Raw genomic sequence first — 14565 nt, 5'->3', positions numbered from 1 at the left:
GATATCATGCATATACCTACATCCAGGACCTTTAGGACAAAATCCTTTTGCATACTTATGACATACTTCTGGCTTCTTCTCGATTATGTCACCCTATTATACAGAAAAGTAGAATTATAAATCAGGAAAATATAAATTACTTGAATATCAGAGAATTCCTTTCACACATTCTGAGAAAATTACTTGAAATTATAAAAAAAAAAATTTGAAAAAGCCAAAACACTAATTGTGAGGAAACATCCATATCTTTATAGGCATTCTTTAGTCACCTCATTGTGCAGTTTGCTAGTTTTTGGTCTTTCATTCGAGACCAAGTTGGTCATTGCAGCACAAAATACTAATTATTAGAGCATGATTTCTTAATGAAAAAGTTTATCACTTTACCACTACAGTGCTAGGTTATCAGTGGCATGGTGGCAAGATGTCCGTCTATCATCGTGAAAGTTGCTGTCATGGTCCAGGGTTCGAATCCAAGGGAGGATATAATAGGGAAAATATCTTATTTAACGAGATGACCAACGATAGACAGCGCCTTCATTTCCAACCCATCTCATTAATGGCAGTAAATTACAATATAGCGATATGGCCAAAGTTGATGTTTTGGTGAAGTAGGTTTTCTCTAACATTTCAGCTCATGAAAATCGCATATAGTGTCTACTACAATCATTATCTAATAGCACTAAATCCTAAACTTGTAGGGGGGGGGGGGCTACTTCAAATTCTACAAAATGTTTCAAATATTTGAAATCAATGAGCTTTCTGGATATTATGGCGAGGCACACTTGGCAAAAAAATGTATCTCTTCACCGGGAATCAAACACAGAACCTTTCGTATACCAGAAGAGCACACTGACCATTATACTATACAGAGATGGTCTTTTTTCCCTTAACTCTTTGAAGGACAGATATTTTTCCAAAACCAGGGGTGGGAAGTGACAAGGTTTATTTTGGAGCAGTGAAATTCATGATTGAGACGTTTTGGAGCAGATATTTATAAATTGGAGCAGCGAAATTAATTTACAAGAATATTTTCATTAACCCCGCCCCTTTTCAAAATAAAACAACTGCACTGTCTTTTGTTACTAAACATCTTTTCATCAGCTTGTTTTTTGTTTTTTGGTGTTTCAGGCTTTTGACACCTTGTTTGAAAGAGCAGCTGTCATAAAATTTTTCACACCAGTCTATTTGAGATGATTTTTGCTTACTGAGGGCAAATTTGCTGTCTGGAACAGCAGCAGTTTAAGTGGGCTAGAAATTCTCTAAGTTTTTCAAATTTTTTATACTCGGAAAAAAATTGTTGCAAAATGGGAGAATTTTGGAAGAATCAACACAATGTTTGGCGATTCAGCACTCGTTATTTGGCGATATAGCCTCAAAACTAGTGAAAATAGTGACCAAAATGATTAAAAAAGTGACCAAAATATTTTTAGATAGACCAAATGGACAATGAATTTTTATCACCACCAAATTGAAAGAAAACAAAACAAATTTAGTTTCTACTAAACTTTATATTTCAATGGAACTCTTCGAAATTGCTTTTTTTACACAATCGTGTGAAAAGTTTTGAATAACTTATCAAATTTATCAACAACTATGTGTGAGAGAGTAACTACATTACGTCATTTATAAGTAACAGTTGCAATGCCTTTCTCCCCATGTTGCTTTCCCCAACCCATCTTAAAATCAATTTAAGCAGGAAAAATTTCAAAACAGGAAAAAGTTTTCACATTCAAAGAAAAAAAAAATTGAAATAACAGTTTGATGAGAGAATTTGTCCCATCCACATTCTAGTGGATTTTTCATTCACATTATGCTATGAATGACAGTATACAAAATATATTCAAACTTTTAACTAGTACAAATTTTATTTCCATACCTAGGTTTGTATAATGTTCCGCCAGATGTGTTTTTTTAAACTCTGAGTCATTACAGCACAATTAAGAGAGAAGCAAGAGCAGCAAATATTTCTTATATTTACTGCTTGATCATCTGATCTATATCCCAAATCAGCTGTACATTCAACAATGACATTAGAATCTTTTAATGAATTGTTCATACATAATCCGAAAAACATATTTCACAATTTAAAGTGACTATCAGCGCTAAACTATCTTTTGAAAATTCAGAGATTTAAAGTATATGTTCAAGACAAAGCGGTAGAAATACATTGATTTTGTCAAGCAGTTTATTGTATCTATGTTAAGCACTCAAAAAATAACGAAGATTGATAATATCAGCAAAACATATATTCAAAACCATCTCCTATTGAACATCAAGAATATTTTCACAAGAGCTGCATGTATGACAACAATCCCATAATTTTTTTATTTACCCAACCCATATACAAATATAAATGTGCATAGGAAAGTCCTCTTTTGACCTCAAATAAACTGCAAGTGGAAGGAGCTACAATGCAAGGTGTTCAGTTAATGGACTGGCAAATCCAGAGGGTTGTTAGTAAACATCAAGAGTAATAAGAATTGCATGGAACATGGTGTCACAAACTATGTCGAGAGGGTGAAAAAAGCATGCAGACTCTGAGTCCACAGAAGACGAAAGGTAGATTCGGTTGATCGCTGAATGCATTCATGGGTTCTTCTGACGTCATCTTAAATCATTCGTTTATGCGACGCCTGTGGACACGCTGGAGGGTCTCATAGCGGAGATTGTCATCACTGCAGCAGACATCAAAGCATACCTGGTATCTTCGAGCACATCCGAGTATCGTTTTTATGCTATCGTACACTGTGCGATGACATCAGTGGCAGCTACTTCCACCAACTCTTGTATTAATTAATCAAATAAATCAATTTGTAGTTATTGTGTTTTTTGTCATTCCAGAGTGCTGTCGAAACCTGCATGCATTTTCCACAATTTTCACCCTCTCAATGTGGTTTGCGACAACATGTTCTATTGTAATTTTTGTTCCTCTTGATGTCCATTAACAACCCTCTGAGTTTGTCGATCCATTAACAGAACACCCTATATATGCAACTTAGATAACACTGGAGTAAAATGAGAAGATCGAAAAAATTCTCAATTTAGAAATTGAAAATTCTAAAAAATACTTCATTTTGGTTGGATTTAAAAGAATGAGTGAAATGCTTTACTACATAAATGTCTAATTTTGAACACAAAATTAGGAACAGCTTAATACGTTATGCCAATCAATTTTGGGCAAGAAAATTTTTTGTCAAGATTGTGTTATAAATTGCTGAAGCCTTTCATTCGTGTAGAAAAAAGTACGCAACTGCAGGGGTGGAAAATGAAAATTTGATTTTTGTAGGAGGAAAAATTTAGTTTTTGTAGCAGCATTTATCAGTATTGTAACACTTTAAAATTTTGGCAGTAAATAAAATGCACAGCTTTTATATACATGTATGCAGTATATAGAGTACACAGTATTACTTTTTACTCCAAAAAACTATTATCTCAGCTCAGAAGAAGGGGTTGCTCCCCCCCCCCCCCAAGGCACAAAATACATAAAACTTCCTAGAAAAATTTAAATTTTTTAAAAAAATTTTTGTATCATAAAAGAATTTAGACACTTCTTGATATATAGGCCTATTTATATTTTACATTCTCTATAATAATCAACAAATGTAAACATAAATGCTAACATACGGCATTTCAGATTTCAAAATGAGTTACAATAACAAAGTGAGTGTTTTTAGATTAAGCTTGGAGACTTGGTAATCATTAATTTTAAAAAAATCACTGCAAGAGAGACGAAATACTCATTAGAAAAGTAATCATTTTTCTTGTTTTTACTACTGATGCAAGTCTAAGTGTTCAAGGGCGTAACGAGGGAGTGAGGGACTTAGGGGGGGGGGGGATTTGGTCCTGCCCGAAATGTGAGAAAATGACCGAAAAAAAGGGAAAAAGATGGCCAAATCTATTGTTCTATCACTGGTTGGTCCCCAGAATGAAATTCGTGGCTACATCCCTGTAAGTGTTTCGTTTTGAGTTTGCTCTTGACCATTACCTCGGTTTGATTCAACATACTTTGAGATCTTCGGTAAATTTCCCATAAACCTTGTAAGCGCCAACATGCCGACTTTTTTTTGCTCCAAGAAATCGCTGTTTCGTGGTGATCAATTCAAGATGGCTGACAAAGGGCACATAAAATTACAAAAAAATACATATAATTTATAATATGAACAGGGCCGCAACTAGATGCTTGGTCACCCAGGACAAGTGCATTTTGATGCCCCCTTGTAATGTTGAAGGAGGTTTCAGAATGAAATTTGCTCTCCCTCGGGTCCAGCATCCGGAGCACGAGTCCAGCCTGCTCCCCCCTAGTTGCACCCCTGAATATGAATCAACCTAATATGCGGCAATGTGCGAAAATCAACAGAAATATGGCGGGAAATATGAAGAATTAAAATAAAATTAACATAAAAATTGAATCAACGACATATGGGGTTTATAAAGGTTGCTGTCAGGATTACCTGTTTTCACACGAAGAAAAGTAGCCATGTTAGCGCTGATTCCTCTCGTAATTCTGAATGAACAAAAACAGTTAATTCGCCCCACCTGGGGCATAGGCGGAAATAGACTTGGAAATCTGGGGCACGATGATGTCAATTCATATAATGGTTCATACTCTTTGAAAGTAAAAACATTCAAGGACTATTCAAGCACTTTTCCAGGCAAAATTTTAAAATTCAAGGACATTCATTATCGCGGTTGATAAAAACAGTGATTTTTACAAAACTTGAAAAAATTACTTGGATTTTTTAAATTTATATTCAACATTTACTCATTTTTAATTTTGAAATGCCAATTTTTTAAAGATATATAATTTTTTAAAACAACTATAATTCTCAATTCAACTTGTAGACAACATCAAGTTCTAAAGGTCTTGCTTTTAAAAAAAGCCATTGTAGTAAATGACATTTAAGCAGAAATCATTTTATGTTCGAAACAGCATTGAACTTTGCCTTCGATAAAAAAAATGAGAAAGCAAGTAATCTAGGGTTATTATATGCCCTGTATTTCCTGGGTCATTCCCATATTTTTATGTAATTTTTACCATCCCAATTTTTTCATGAAAATGTCCCATTATTTTACATATATTTTAAAAAACAAAGCCTATTGTAGTTTTCATTCTTTACTGAAATTAAGTATTAAAATTATTTTCCCAATCCTATAAATCATATTATGATATATAATTATGACTTTAAATATTCTCATGTTAACGTCCCCCCCCCATAGAATCCATTTAAATCTACTGCTTCAATGAAATGGTGCTTCATTTTCTGCTTTTGGTATTTTTTTGGCAATTTTAGCAATAATTGGCAACTTTGCTTACCTTTGTTAACATTTTTGGTGACAATTGGCGATTTTCCCGTATTTTTATCAAGGAAATATGGTCAGCTAACATATATTCAAATGACATTCAATAGTTTAAAATATTTCGAAGTGATATCTTAAGTGCAGTTTTTTTGCTGCCATATTTTAGGCAAGCATCTTTTAAAGCATAGAAATACCTCAAGTATGCGAGACCATGTGTCCTGCTTTGAACATTGTCACGTAATCATTGTGTACCATTATTGCCCTACACATTTTCGCCTTAGTGGAATGATTTAGAGGGGGATTTTGAGTTGAAAGGGGAACAAAAATTGATGGAAGAAATTCACACAAAATTTTTTTCAAGCACTTATAAAAAAGTGCTTGAAAACAATTTTTTTTTTTCAAGTACTGCAATGATTTGTCAAGGACTTGAAAATGAATTTTTTTTTTCAAGGACTGTACGAACCCTGTTTGAGAGTGCATCCTCTTTTCTAACAAAAAAGACACAGGGGTGGAAAATGAAAATTTGATTTTTGTAGCAGCATTTATCAGTTTTGTAGCACTTTAAAATTTTGGCAGTAAATAAAATACAGTTTTTATATACTTATAAGCAGTAGCACACATACACATTACATTTTACTTCAAGAAATAGTGTTATTTCAGCTCAGAAGAAGGGGGGCGTCTCCCCCCAAGGTACAAAACACAGAGACTACATATAGAAGAAATAATTATTTTTTAAATCAAAAAAATTTTGAGGGACTTCTTGATACTTATATTTTTGTGCATTCTATACAGTATCAACAAATGAGAGGCTTTTAATATATAGACATTTTAACACATATGTTTCAGATTTTAAAAAATAATTTGAAAATGAGTGTTTTTAGATTTAGCTTGTAGACTTGGTAATCACTAATTTTAAAAAAATCACTAAAGGAGAGGCTTGAAACACTCATTAGAAAAGTAATTATTTTTCTTGGTTTTGCCGCTGATGCAAGTCTAAGTAGTGCTTTTGTTCTCTTCAGTTTCTAGCATTTTTGAATGCTTGATCTTGCTTCTCTTTAATAGAATTTACCCATTTCATATTTAAAATGATTAGTTTATTTTTGAGTTTGCTTGATTATATTACTTCAATTTCATTCACCACAATTTGAAATAACTTCTTTTGCTGGGTCATTACAATATTTATTAGAAATTCTCAGAAATTAAATAGTGATTAAAAACTAGACTTAAATTATTTTTGATTTAAACTATAAAAATAAAAACTATAGAATAATAATTAAACTATTGGAAATTTCTAAATTAGAAAAGTCGAGTTTTTTTGTTGTAACCCTGTGTCAGGAAAGTTTTCTGACAAGGACGAAGCGAGTTTTATAACCTGTTTGTCCTTGTCAGAAAATTTTCCTGACACAGGGGTACAACAAAAAACTGTGACTTGACTGCAGGAAAAAATTGCTACTCCAGGGAGTCCCCGATCGAGGGGTTAGCACACCAATCTCTTGAAATTGTAGGTCTCTGTCTAATTAGCCCTCATGTGCAGAAAATGACTGTGGTGCGACTCAAATGATCAAATTATTTTTAACTTAAACAATAATAATTTAAACTAGAATTGAATTATTTTTAATTTGAACTACAGAAATAAAAACTAAAATAATGATTAAACTATTAGAAATTTAATAGGATGATTCTATTTTCACAAAAAATTCAATCCGAGTACATTTGCTTTCACTCTGATTTGTGATTGCTCTGTGTATTTTATTTTCCAACATCTTTGACAGATTTCCAGTCTCTCGTTTTACTTCCAAGTTTTCTATTATTCATTTTCTACCATTCATTCTCTTGCTATGCTTCTTCCTTTTATGCCATTTACCGACGTGTTTAGTGTTTAATGGAAAATGGTTTCCAGATGAACATTAATTAAAATTACTTTGTCTAGACCATGGTTGTAATTGGTTTCAAAGGAACGAAAAGATATAATTCATGTAAGTGTTGCACTTGTTATGTGTTCAAGTGTTGTGATCTATCTTCCAAATCAAAAATTAAAATGAAAATTTTTTCTGCAAATTTAAAACTGACTGTTTTGGATGGAATTCATTTGCAGAAACCATTCTAATTTCCAATTCATTTCATCTAGCTGGAATTCAGATAGTATACAATAAATGTGTTTAAGTTTATGAAGTATGTGAATATGAAGCCCAAGATAAGAGCTTTAATGACAAAATTGCCTATGTTATCTCTCACAGGTGCAGACCTATGGGGTTGGTCACCCTGATCACTCCCCACAAAGCAAAATGTGAATATGATATTGCATTCAATAAATCCATTGAAAATTACTCGTGTCAATATTTTAAATTAAATAACAAATACAAGAAAACTTGGACTAAAAACCAAAAAACCAGGAGCAAAAGAAAACCATAATTGCCCCGAAAATAAAGGACAATGCGGGGCGCATTGTGCCCCCATCCACAACAGTGTGGGGGGGGGGGGGGAACACCCCTTCCAACAGCAAGCTCTAGATCCGCCCCGATCTCACCATATTACTCATGGCACATACAAAAATCTGTGAGTTTCCCCCAGATAATTTTACTCGTGTGGCTTATATGCCAGAGGAACCAAAATGATGTCTTGAACAGATGAGAATTTTGTCTCAAGCCTTCCCTGCTCCTTCACGTGATTGCACAGGAGCTATTATATATTTTTTTAATAAAGGGACCCATGAAAAATTGTGACCTGGGTGTCCATAGAAAATAACGACTATAAAGCATATCACATTACCAGATGTGCCCTAGCTGTCAGTGTAACTGCTCTATCTAAAAGTACTGCGGCCTGCGTGGGAACCCCACCGTCACCACAGTGGTGGTCGGCTGAAGTTGGTTTTCTGTGTTTCCCAACTTCAAGGTGTGAATGCCAGCCTATCTCCCCTTTAAAAAGTCTCACCACAGAGAGCAACAGACCTACAAGCAGTATAAATTCAATCATAACACAGTACTCATTTCACTTCTGAAATATAGGTGGTGGCACTGGAAAATCAAACACAACACTACATACACGTTCAGACTGTTATATATATATATGTACACACACGATTCCACTTCCGGCACAGTTCACTAGGTAGTGAATCGCCCATAGATGGTGATAGACCTGAGTTGTGCTCGATTTCAAAGAAAGGAAGCCTACGTGGGATTACCATTGAAAAAAAAGATAGGTCCAGGGTAATTTATTTCATAGATCATCTCGTGTTTTATGATACAGACCAATGTTGCTCATAGTATTCAGATATTGGAAGTGGCGATCACCATCCTCTGGAACTGCGTCTGTTTTGGAATTGGCTATAAACTGTAGATCCCAATACAATTAGCCTTGGTATGCAGAATATGATAATGATGAGACAAAATTTGTCACTGTAGCTGTGAGGGATGCTAGCTTGTTACTGTATCATTTTCATTATCAAAGTGTCTACCACATACTCAAAGAAAATTTTTGTAAATTTTTGCTGACCTCTGCTTCCTTGCCTAAATAAGCTTTGCTGGAAAAATTACATCAAATACCTTTCAAACCAACCACGACCACGGTCTAGACAAAGTAATTTTAATTAATGCGCAACGGGAAACCATTTTCCATTAAACACTAAACATGGTGAATGGCGTAAAAGGAAATGGCATATCAAGAGAATGAATAGTAGAAAATGAATAGAAAACTTAGAAGTAAAACGAGAGCCTGGAAATCTGTCAAAGATGCTGGAAAATAAAGTACATGGAGCAATCACACATCAGTTAAAAAAGAAGAGTGAAAAAGTTTTTGCAAAAATAAATCGAAGGAGCCTACTGTTTTTTGTTTTTGAAAAAATAGCTGGAAACAGCGATTGAAAGGGCTTTTGGTTTTTGTTCTGGTAATTTGCTTTGTTTCACCCCATTTTATACGTTGTTGGAAGCTTAGGCGCAAAATCCTGGGGGGGGGGGGGGAGCTCAAGCTAATTCCATTTATGGCCCCTAAGAAATAAAATTGCAAGGACGACAAATGGCGTTTTGGTTGGTCTCAACCTGACCGCTTGTGTTCGATTAAACGAGAGGCATATCCAAGAACGTCAAACTGAGAATTTTCTAACTTAACATGGTTTATTTAAACTTGAACAAAAATTATTAGTTAACCAAACATAATGTTAAAATGTACTGCAGTAAAAATATTATAGCACTGATTGAAGTGTGCGGCTTTCTTATATAGTGGATGAGAACGTGGCAATAGATAACTGGAAACGATCGCATCATCACTTTGTATATAGAAGGAAGTGCCGCCATAACATCATCAAAAAAAAGTCAGCTTCTATTGTGACGCAACTTCAAAGTTTTCTAAGGGAAAATTTTGTTTATGGTGGAAGATGGCGCAGAATTGAAGAATTTTGGCATTTTAATAGCAGTATGTAGCAAATGAAGGGAATATTGTCAAAGTTGTAGCAGACATCGAAAATTGTAGCAATTGTAGCAGATTTTCCACTACTGAAGACAAGTTAGAAATCTGTGTCCCCAATAAACTTGAAGAGAAAAGGAGTGAGCAACACCAATGAAAAAACAACTAAAAATACAATTGACAAAAAAATTATTCAGAGTATCAATGCTTGTCAAAGTTGAAAATGGGCTACCAAAATAGATGGAACATGTTGTGATTGTCAAGCATAAATATCAAGTTATGTGCTGAAACTGGAAAAATGCCTCATCAGATTTATCTATCTCTAAATATGGTTAAATATAATTTTTTTTTTACCATGAACTTCAATTTAATAAACTTCATAGCTGACTATATTTCATTTATTACCAGGTAAAGAAGTGCCCCTAAGAATTTTTTTATTTTCATTATTATTATTTTGAACATTTTTTTTCATTTTTAGTACAATTTTGTTAGAATGACCCATATAAAATATGATTCTAAGTTTTGATGTAAATCTGAAAAAATAAAAATTAAAAATGTATACGCTACTTGTATATTCAAGCTGGGACAGCAAAGATTGAGATTTTGCTACAAACAATTTAAAAAGAAAAAATTACACTATATGAAACAAGATAATATAATAACCGATGCCGTTCAGAATCAGCAATAAATAGTAGATCCCAATCTAATTAGCCCTTATGAGCAGAAAATTACTATGGTGTGGCAAAAATAATCAATGATAAATGCAAAAGTTGTCCATTTTGATGAATTCATATGAAAATTTGACGTTTTACAACTTTTAAGCGAAATCTTGATAATTTACATTTTTTGAAGCAAAACGGCCACAATCTTGCTCAGCACTTGTGGGTATGCATGAAAGGAAAACAACAGGCATAAGTTCTTTACCCTCTTACCTGTCCTGTTTACATGTTTCTAATAGGGGCTTCAATAAAGTTGGTTTGGTGAATATAATCTGTTCAACAAAGTTGTTGAAATTCCTAGGGAAAGAAAAAGGGGAAAAATTTATACTCTCTTGTTTGGTGGATTTCTGTGGTTTCATAACCATTTCCCCATAATCCTTTGCCATTTTTCTTTATTACCAAATCGGGAAAAAATGTGGAGTTATTTCCCTGAGCAAGTCAGCACCGCTTAGAAACGTGTTCATTTTTTGCCATCGATGGTTCATTTCGCTGGTATTTATAGTGATATGTTAAATGTTTGCTAAGAATAGTCATATCAACATGGGCTACCTTGAGAAGAACTTAACTGCCAGAGTGAACTAGTTTAACCACAAGGGACTGTATTTAAGCAATCATGTGCAAGTTATGCAACGTTCAGCAGAAAATTATACTTTGCATACTAACTTTGCTGAACAAATGCACAATTTTTGATTTGAAATTTGTTTAATTTGTGTGTGTGAGCAAAATATAATATTTTTGCAAATAAATACAAAATTTGATTTTCTTTTTGTGAAATTTACGTATTTCTACCCATACCTCTTAGTTTGCACTTGCTGAAAAACAAAAAAAAGGCCTACTTCATTGAAAGAGATTTTTATTGGGTTTAATAATTTTAGCCGAGCTACTTAAAGCCCCCAACTGAAAAATAAAGAAATTGATTGGAAGAAAAATTGCACAAACCTTTGAGCAGTTTCCAATTCTAAGTGGTTTGATTCCGACATTGTTTCCATGTGTTTTAAGCTTTCCTTCTTTGACGAGTTGCAGCCTTTTATTGGCATTTTTAATTGCTCTTCTTTTTTTGGCAGCTTCAGTTTTCTTCCTATTCCAAATTATTACAATAATCAATTGGAGCACAGCACCCACCAACTCAATTCAAAAAAGGAGGACAAAATTATAGTTACAATAATTTAGTAACTTCAATCACCCCACATGCAATGGTTAATAGTACAATAAAACATCTGTACATCTGTTGCAGACACCGGTGGGACAAAAAAAATTGATCATAAAACAGGGAGGGGTGTGACCATTAATCAGGGGTTTGGAAAGCATACTTTAATATACAAAATTATATTTGGGGTCATAAAAGAGGGGCGTCCGTTATGACAAGCTTTACTGTATAATGAAGGAAACTGTCTCTAATATAATAATAATTTCAATGCATATATAGTTTCATAATTATCAGTTAATTGTGCATCAAATCAAAATGAATTTTTAAACACCCCAATTGAGAAAAAGATAAATTAATTTAAATGGTCTACATACATAAAAAAAATACAATACCAACACCTAAAAAAACACACTTTTAGCTTTGGCACTATCATTAGTTACAATCTACTACATTTTTATTACAAGGTGATATTTATGCGATTCCCTCTTAATGTGCAAAAAGTTATGTGAATTTATTTATTTTTTCACAGGATTGTTGCATATCCTGCCAAGCCTCCAATGTTTGGTGAGAAACCTAACACACACACACACACTTCCGCTGGCAGTCATCGTGGAATCAACACGCATAACAACCGTCCTGAAATTGTTAAATTTATGAATTACTAGGGGGGGCAAAGCCCCCTGACGCCTTTGCGTCCAACCCCCTTCCCCAACTCCTGCACCATATTACAGTGCACTACAATAAGACCTACAGCAATAAGCAGTAGACACGGCATTATAATAAGCAATACGGAACACGATGTACTACGTAATGTCTACTGTACGCAATGCACCACAATCAGCGGTGCACCACAATAGGCAATGCAACACAATCAGCGGTGCACCACAATACGTAATGTACCATACAATGTGCATACTGCATTGATGCATAACAATACTCAATGCACCACATTCACCATATTGCAGTGCACCACAATAAGCAGTAGGCACGACATTATAATAAGCAATACGACACACGATGTACGTACAACACACAATGTAGCACAAAACGCATTACACCACAATATGCAATACGTACTGCATTATAATAAGCAATACAGTACGTGATGCACTACAACACGTAATGCATAACAATACGTAATGCACACTATAATAAGCAATACAGCTCAATACGCAATAAAGCACTATACATCGTAATAAGCACCACAATACGCAACACACACCATAATAAGCAATACAGCTCAATACGCAATAAAGCACTATACATCGCAATAAGCAGCACAATACGGCATAACCACTGAAACATAATAACCAAGTGTTACACTATAATCAGCGATGCACAACTATTTGCAGTACACCACAATAAGCAATACAGCCCAATACGCAACGCGCCACAATACGCAATAAGCAATACAGCCCAATACACAATGCGCCACAATACGCAATAAGCACTGCATTGCAATGAGAAATACAGTACGAGATACACTATAATGCATAACAATTAGCAACGCACCACAATAAGCAATATAGCATGCGATGCATTGCAATACAAATTTATACAAATTATACAAATACAACGCCACAACAGGCAAATTGCCCAACGAGGTGGCTGACTTAAGAACATCATGGATCCCCGAGACATTTTTTGGAGGCCCTACCTCCTCCTACCACTACACCCCCCCCCCCCCGGAACCCCCGAACGAATCGGTACATGCGGGAAGTGCGTGTACGTGTAGTGAAACCTGACGTGAAGTTTTTGTTGTTTCTCCGTAATGCTTGTTATGTGTAGTGCTGCCATCTGCCACTAGTTTTTCTAACTATGAGTGAAGTGTTATGATTGAATGATTCATCGTTGTAGGACTGTTGCTCTCTGTGGCGAGACTTTTTAACGGGGAGATCGGCTCGCATTTGCGCCTTGAAGTTGGGAACCACAGAAAACCAACTTCAGCCGACCACCACTGTGGGGTTCGAACCCGGATCCTCGCAGCGCGAGTCCATCACTATAACCACTCGACCACCACAGCGGCCACTATTTACAGTGCCCCACAATACAACTTAAAACGTAATGCACCACAATACGCTATGTATCGCAATAAGTGAAGCACCATAATATACGCAAAAAGTACTGTATTACAGTAAGCAATATATCATGTAATGCGCAATGCACCACGATAAACAAAATGCTACACCATCGGCGATTCGGTGCAATAAGCAATGCACCATTTTAGGCAATGCAGCACAATAAGTAGTGCAGCCTTATATTAATGGCACCACAAAAACAATGCATCACTATATCAGGGCACCACATTAAGGAATACAGCACAATACTTAATGCACCTCCATCTGCAATACAGCACGATACTTAATGCATCTCCATCGGCAATACAGGACAGTGCTTATGTCACCACCATCGGCAATACAGCACAGTCCTTATTGCACCATCACAGGCAATACAGCACAATAATTAGTGCACCAACATATTCAAAGTACCGCAATAAGCAATGCACCACTATATTCAGTGCACCACATTAAGTACAATACACAATACACCACAATAAGCAAAACAACACAATGCGTAATTTACCCACATCGGCAATACAGCACAATAACAAATACACCACCACCGTAGGCAATACAACACAATAAGAAATGCACCACAATATGCAGTGCACCACAATATGCAATGAACCACAATACACCATAAGCACTGCAATATGGCACGTGATTGCATCGCACTAAACAAAGCACCATAATACGCAAGTATTACAGTAAGCCACAATAATCATCAATCCATAAGCACTGCATTACAATGAGCAATACAGCACTCAGTGCACTACAACACGTAAAGCATCACAATCAGTAATGTAGTAATGTGTGTAATCAGTAATATTGTACACCACAAAAAAGCAATGCAGTATAGTATGTGATGCATCGCAACAAGCAAAGCACTATAAAAAGCACTATACAGGGTTCCCAGCAAAATCCACTTGATCATTTCCCTGAC

At 35.1% G+C, this 14565-nt stretch overlaps 1 protein-coding gene across 2 annotated transcripts in view; it reads right to left on the bottom strand.

The window, feature by feature from the left end:
• Window positions 1-14565, bottom strand: part of LOC149081147 (uncharacterized) — a 218002-nt gene that overhangs the window by 140755 nt on the left and 62682 nt on the right. For both annotated transcript variants that reach the window (XM_089237931.1, XM_089237932.1), the window contains exons 3-4: window positions 11355-11493; window positions 6-93 (exon numbers count right to left, since the gene is read on the bottom strand). In XM_089237931.1, the coding sequence (XP_089094057.1) occupies window positions 6-93; window positions 11355-11493 (227 nt within the window). The remainder of the gene's footprint in view (window positions 1-5; window positions 94-11354; window positions 11494-14565) is intronic.

The sequence above is a fragment of the Pholcus phalangioides genome, unplaced genomic scaffold, assembly GCF_987345545.1.
Source record: "Pholcus phalangioides strain wild (caught in Gottingen) unplaced genomic scaffold, Ppha-v1.0 ptg000010l_1, whole genome shotgun sequence".
Taxonomy (NCBI): domain Eukaryota; kingdom Metazoa; phylum Arthropoda; class Arachnida; order Araneae; family Pholcidae; genus Pholcus; species Pholcus phalangioides.
Note: the sequence above shows the minus strand (reverse complement) of the source record. Positions and strands in the feature narration are given on the sequence as shown.